Source organism: Equus caballus, chromosome 3, assembly GCF_041296265.1.
Source record: "Equus caballus isolate H_3958 breed thoroughbred chromosome 3, TB-T2T, whole genome shotgun sequence".
Taxonomy (NCBI): domain Eukaryota; kingdom Metazoa; phylum Chordata; class Mammalia; order Perissodactyla; family Equidae; genus Equus; species Equus caballus.
The window spans coordinates 91,682,815-91,689,948 of record NC_091686.1 but is presented as its reverse complement, the minus strand read 5'-3'; the positions used below and the strand labels follow the sequence as shown (position 1 = coordinate 91,689,948).

The following is a 7,134-nucleotide window of genomic DNA, read 5'->3' as shown; positions in this document are numbered from 1 at the left end:
TTTGACCACTTAATGTTTTAAACTATGTTTTTCATAGGAATTAAATTTGCTTACCATTCTTGTGATAATTTAATCACTATGACCTCACTAATCTGGTTATACTTATCTCAATCAGCATAAAAGACTATTGATTCTCTCAAAATTAGTAACATGCTAATTTATTTCCCCTTGAAATAGTTATTTTGTAGTAACATAAAGCGACTCAGATTAATTTTAAAACAAACTATCATGCATTCCATTCAATTAATTTATTTGTGCCAGGCATTGTTTTAGTCCCTTGGAAGCACCAATGTACAAAACACAAGATTCCAGCAGCATGACGCTTATTTTCTATTCTGAGAAACAGAAAATAAAAAAAATAAATACATAGATAATTTCAAACAGTGACAAATGTTTTGAAGAAAAGTATATAGGACAACGGGGTAGACAATAAGCAGGCCTACTATGGCTAGGGTGGTCAAGGCAGACCTCTCAAGTTGAAGTCAGACCTGAACGAAGATATCACAGATAAATACAGTTAACGCCGTGGTGAATACTGTTCCGGTCTCTCTCTCTCTAGGACCAGACTAACGCCTGTACCGGTATCTGCACATCTCCGTTTACCCAGACAAACCTTGAATATATACAAGTCTTATTTTATTATATTACATTCGAGAATCTGAGGTTCAGAGATTAGTAGGGCAAGTAACTGATTCCGAAGTGGGTACTTGCCTTCGTGTACTGGGTACAAAACGGTGTTACAAGGGACGATGTACCGTGGTAAAGGATCAGAGGGTACTGAGAACACTTAGCCGCCGCTTGGGCTTATCTAGGAAGGCTCTGGAGAGAGGCTCAGAAGGCTGCAGTCCTTTCTTCCCACCTTTCCTCTCATTTCCAACACCGTGGCGCAGGTTTGCAGCCCCGAAGATAAAAATCAAGCAGAGGTCCCAAAAGCCGTCACTTCTCTCAAGGCTTCTCCAGCTGCTAAAACGCAAACAATTTAAGCAGCGATATCCAAACACAGGTGCGAAAAAAGACGGGGCGGAGCCCAAACTTCCTCTGCAGCCACGCCCTCCTCACGCGGCCCAGACGGGTCGGCGCAGGCAAGGCCTCGCGATTCTCGCTCCGCACATACGTCACTTCCGCTGCCTAGATGGCCGGCGACGCTAAATGACGTGGCCATTTCCGGGTGGCTGAGGCCGCCCACGGCGGCGCTGGCGTCCGTCTTAGCTGGTGTGTGGCCTATGGAGTCAGTTGGTGCTGGTGGCGGCGCGGAGGCAGGAGGCGGTGTCCCAGTGGGGGCCTTTGCCCCGCCAGAATGTTACCGGGCTTGGCCGCCGCCGCTGCGGCCCACAGATGTAGCTGGTCCTCCCTGTGCCGGCTCCGTCTGCACTGCAGGGCGGCGGCCCGCGGCTCCAGCGAGCGCCAGGGTGAGTGTCCCGCCCCGGTCACTGACTCTGCGGAAGCCGGCCTGGAGGACGGGGTCGGGTTCGGCGCTCGGCGCCGCGTCCCAGACGGGACGCCGGCTTGCTTTTCCGCAGCCCCAGAACCTTTCTTTCGGGTCTCGCCTTTGCAGTTCAGCCTGCCCAGCGCGCGGGGCCTCCCGGCAGGCCTCTCTAACCCTGGTTTCGCCCCCGCGGGAACTTATGGGCAGCTCTCCGCTCGGGTCGCATCCTTGAAGCCGACCACATTGTCCCAAATAAAAAATTACGTGCGCACCGCAGTGTCCCTCGGTAAACCCCCTAGGCAGTGAGAAATGCGGACTCCCCAAAGTTCCTGGGTCTTTTGAGCTCACTGACTCACCTTCAGTGAGCACTTTGGGCTGAGTAGATTTTCTTGCCTTGCTTATTTTTTCGTACCCCCAACTTGTTTTTTTAAATTTCCCAAAAGGAGACGAGGGATGCTACTCAGCATATGACTCATTCATGAGTGTGAAGGTCTGACCAACTCACAGTTATTGAATGAGCCCGATTTGGGACGGAAAAACAAAAGAACTGATCAGTTCTGTTGAAGAGTCTTTTTGCTGAAAAAGTGTCTACTGGAGGCTGTAACCTAGAAAAAGGTGGTTGATGAGAATTTTTATTTCTCTCCTTCAACATTCTTTTCTGACTGAAATTTACGTTGTCTGAGAGTTTCCAAAATAACGTTGTACTCGTAAGTTTTTAATCAGGCTTACCTCTGTTTTTGTCATACCTTGGCACGCTGTACCTTGACACCGGAGAACTGATAGGAACAATGAGGGAGAAGACAGAACCAAATCTGCCCCTAATCTAATCCCCCAGATTCTTGGGGATGCAAAGAGTATTTGTAGAAACGTTTCCCCAAAATTTATGTTTGAAAAAACTTGTAGCACGTTTGTGACTTCGCGGAAGTTGCAAGTTGTAGTCCGGTCATTCAAGTTTGTTAGTAATATAAGCTATAGTAACGCCCATGCTGTGCAAATAAATTAGAGTATATCCGTATCTTTTATTTGCAGTAAATGTAAATACTGGGTCTTAAAATTTCAGAAGGGTTAATTTTATCAGCACTGTTCTTGGGGCTTTTTGATGGTGATAGAAAAGTATAATTGTTGAGTTTGCTTATATTGGCAATATAGTTGGTTCTCTTATGAACAAAATGAATTATCTAGTTACACTGTACTACAAGATCCCCAAGTAAATTTTCTGGCATAATTGCTTCTATTGACCAAGCAATTTCAGCATTTTACACTTAAATTAGATGTAGTGGCTGTTGAATTTAAACTGCCCTTTAAGTGTTGGTTGTTGGTAAAAGGATTTGTAATAGTCTAATTTGTAATCTCTATTCTCTGTAGCTGTCATCATGTCGAAAATTATATGCTCTTTGTTCAACCATCTGTGAACCACAGATAATAATTACCTATTTCACCAGTCAGAATGACTTTGCAAAGTTCTTCGGAATGTTTAGTACCAAAAAATTAAAATATGTTTTCACACTTAAAAACACTTAGTAGGTTTTAAAAGTAACCTTGTTTGTGAAAATTTAGTTTCCGTAATACTGAAACAGTTTTAAAAAGACCAATCATAATTATGGGAAACTTTAAAAATCATTTAAAAAAAGAGGACTATTTAAGTTGGTTGCATGTAAGAAGAAAAGAATACTCGAAATATTTTGGGAAGAAATTCTAAAAACAGATGTTTTTCTTATCAAGAAGTGAAGTTTAGTTTATGCTTTGAAAATTCCTGTGTGGCTGGGAAAAACTTACAAAGAATAAGGAGAGAGAGATACAATTGCTTTATTTGCATACTTAGGAATAAAAAATGCCTGTTATGGCAAACCAGCACTGAAAACATTTGGAGGTGAAAAGGAAAACAGTAGTCTAGAGCAGCACCGTTCAAAAGAAATACCATGTGAGCCACGCATGTTATTTTGAGTTGTCTGATAGCCATAGTAAAAAAATAACAACAGATGAAACTAATTTTAGTAATTTATCTGGTATATTCAAAATGTTTCAGTATATAAGCAATATAAAAATTATGGAGACATTTTACGTTATCTTTTTCTACTAAATCTTTGAAGTCTAGTGTGTATTTTACATTTTGAACACATCTTAATTCAGACCAGCCACAATTCAAATGCTCAATAAACAGTGACTGCTGTGTAGAGTTAGTATCCCTAATTTATAGAGAATTTTTACAAACCACTGCACATTCCAGTAGAAGAATAGACAAAGGAGATGAATAAGGAGTTCATAAAGGAGTTCAAGTGGCCAATAAAAATGCAAAAATGTTCCATACTAACTAATAAGCATAGAAATAGAAGTTTAAAGGTTTTACTACTTGCCTGTCTCATATTGGCTAAGTTTCTCATAATGATACCTCATATTTCGAGTCCAGGAAAGCAGGAACTTCTCTTACCACTGATTAGGGCAGTTGTTTTAGAGGTCAGTTATTCTTTGTACAAAAAGAACTTTAAAGGCTTATGCCTTCTAACCCGACAGTTCTACTCAAAGGGATTTACTTTAAAGAAATAATTAGATATGTGTTAAAATGTGTGCACAAGTTCATTATTCATGGTAATAAGTTGGTAACATTACTAGTTATGAAGAGTTGGAAACTGAAATATGATACATTTATTATGGGCTGATGATATATGCAACAAATTCTAAAAATATCATAATTTAGAAGAATATTTAGTGACATGGGACAATGCTCTTGCTGAACAATTAGATAAAACTAGAAAAAATACAGTAAGTTCATTATATATACTGTGATATTAACAGTGAGTTTCTTTAGAAAATTTTTTTTTTAAGATTTTATTTTTCCTTTTTCTCCCCAAAGCCCCCTGGAACATAATTGTATATTTTTAGTTGTGGGTCCTTCTAGTTGTGGCATGTGGGATGCTGCCTCAGCATGGCTTGATGAGCTGTGCCCTGTCTGCACCCGGGATCGGAACCAGCAAAACCCTGGGCTGCCGCAACGGAACACGTGAACTTAACCACTTGGCCACGGGGCCGGCCCCAGAAAAATTTTAACTTTGTGTTTTTCAGATGACCTACAATAAACGTATACTTTCTTTTTTTTTTTTTTTTGAGGAAGATTAGCCTTGAGCTAATTACTACCAATCCACCTGTTTTTGCTGAGGAAGGCTGGCCCTGAGCTAACATCCATGCCCATCTTCCTCTGCTTTATATGTGGGACCCCTACCACAGCATGGCTTTTGCCAAGCGGTGCCGTGTCCACGCCCAGGATCCGAACTGGTGAATCCCGGGCTCCCGAGAAGCAGAACGTGCAACCTTAACTGCTGTGCCACTGGGCCGGCCCCAAACATACACTTTTAAATAATAAAAATGTTACTTAGTTTCTATAGTAAATATATTCCTTTTTGTTTTTAAAGTACCTTTGGCTTTGCATAGAGCAGTTATTTTTTCATGTACTTATGCCTTGTCTCATTTGACAAAAATTTGAGATGAGGATGCTCCTTTAAGTACTGCATACCAAATTAACAGATACATGCTTTTCCTTAAATCTAAGATTAATAAAAGTGTAGTTTTAAAATAATATAGAAATTAAAGCTTTGTATTTTATTCCTATCTCTAATCTGCTAGTGTTTATTATCATAAGAAAAGTAGAGTGGGAATTTAACTTTTGTGTCCAGCTCCCTCCCCTCTACCACCTTAAATGACTAATAGGAACATTGATAGTTATAAAAGACCATTTTGGCAGGGGTAGTTCAAGTTAATGATAGAATTTTCAACTGTAAAATCAAGCTAACCATAGTATGTGCCTCATGGGGTTGTTGCGAGTGAGGATCATTCAGCAAGGAGCTGCCAGGCCTTGTAGTTGCTGGTGGTGTAGTGCTGAACGAGACAGGCACAGTTTCCACCCGTACTGGGCAGATGCTAAGAATGAGAAAACATATCTAAGTGCTATAAAAGAAATAAGCAGGTGATGGGCTAGAAAGTAGCCAGCAGGGACCATTTCATTAGATATTCTGGCCTGGGACTCCAGCTTTTCTGACGAGGTGGTGACTGAGCCAAGGCATGAAGAATGAAAATGAGCAGGCCAGGTGAAGATCTGGGGCAAAGAGCAATCCAGGCAGAACAAATAGGAACTCCAGTAACCAGACTAGTTTCAGCAGGAAGAAACCTGCTGTGGCTTGGGTAAGGTGGAGTGGTGTGAAATGAGGTTGGAGAGATATCAGAGCCTTTTAGGCCATAGGTTAAAAAAAGAAAGGCAATGTTTTTAAAATATCACTCTGACCACTGTGTGGAGGATGGATCAGAAAGGGGAGAGAGTGAATAAGGAGATGATTGGGGGGCTATTAAAGTTATATAGGCGAACAAGATTGTGGTTGGGCATGGTAGTTAGGAATGGAAAAGGAGAGAAGTAGATGGCTTTGAAATATGTTTTGGGATATAAATTATAAAATGTGATACTATAGGTAAAGCATTTAGGACAAGGGCACTTGGTAAATCCTTAATGTATTAGATACTGTTATTGTTTTTACTTTTTCTAAGCAATTATTAACAAGAATTAAGCAAGGTAGTAGAGATGTATGCCAAGAGGCAGTGCGGAAAGTTGCCAGCATCTCATATTCATACTCACGAAAATGGATTCCCTGTTGCTTACTCTATTCTGGAGAAAATTCACATCAGCAGTAGTCCTCTAGGTTGAGCTACCTGGTCTAGGTCACACTTTTGCTTGCTAGATGATTAGACATAAAAGGGATTTTCCTGCATTTTTGGCTAGCTGAAAGCATAAAAGTAAACTAGAGATAGTGTATTAATATTAGCAGTAATGATATTAAAAGTCATTTAGCGGTGGATATGTTTTTCATTTTTTTAAATTTTAGACATTTTTTTGAATATATGGGAAAGTATTGAGTGTATGTGTAATCCAGATATTTCACCAGTCACATTTTTTTAACTACCTGTTGTGAACAAATTTTTTATTTATTTTCTTTCTTTCTTCTTCTTCTCTCCAAAGCCCCCCAGTACATAGTTCTATATTCTAATTGTAGGTCCTTATGGTTGTGCTCTGTAGGACACCGCCTGGTAGCGTGACCTGATGAGCGGTGCCATGTCTGCGCCCAGGATCTGAACCGCGAAACCGTGGGCCGCCGAAGCACAGCGTGTGATCTTAACCACTAGGCCAGAGGGCTGGCCCCCAACCAGTCACATTTTTAATGGTTGAAATCATAGTGTTTTATTTTATCTCCTGCCTTTTTTAATGCAGCATTATAACATGAGTGTTTTTCCATGTTATTAAGAGTCTTTAATGAATATGTGAAGAAAATATAGGGGGGCCGGCCTGGTGGCCCAGAGGTTAAGTTCGCACGTTCTGCTTCTCGGCAGCATGGGGTTCGCTGGTTTGGATCCCAGGTGCGGACATGGCACTGCTTGGCACACCATGCTGTCGTAGGCGTCCCACATATAAAGTAGAGGAAAATGGGCTCGGATGTTAGCTCAGGGCCAGGCTTCCTCAGCAAAAAGAGGAAGACTGGCAGCAGTTAGCTCAAGGCTAATCTTCCTCAAAAAAAAAAAAAAGTAAAGGGACTGGCCCCGTGGCCGAGTGGTTAAGCTTGTGTGCTCCGCTGCAGGCGGCCCAGTGTTTCATTGGTTCGAATCCTGGGCGCAGACATGGCACTGCTCATCAAGCCATGCTGAGGCAGCCTCCCACATGCCGCAACTAGAAG

The 7,134-nt window shown here is 41.4% G+C and overlaps 1 protein-coding gene across 1 annotated transcript in view; it reads left to right on the top strand.

Moving 5' to 3' along the window:
- Window positions 1-1,110: 1,110 nt before the first annotated feature.
- The window catches only part of SLC30A9 (solute carrier family 30 member 9), a 94,231-nt gene continuing 88,207 nt past the window's right edge, over window positions 1,111-7,134 (top strand). Inside the window, exon 1 of the mRNA XM_005608997.4 lies at window positions 1,111-1,409. Within this exon, the coding sequence (XP_005609054.2) occupies window positions 1,298-1,409 (112 nt within the window). The 5' untranslated portion in view covers window positions 1,111-1,297. The remainder of the gene's footprint in view (window positions 1,410-7,134) is intronic.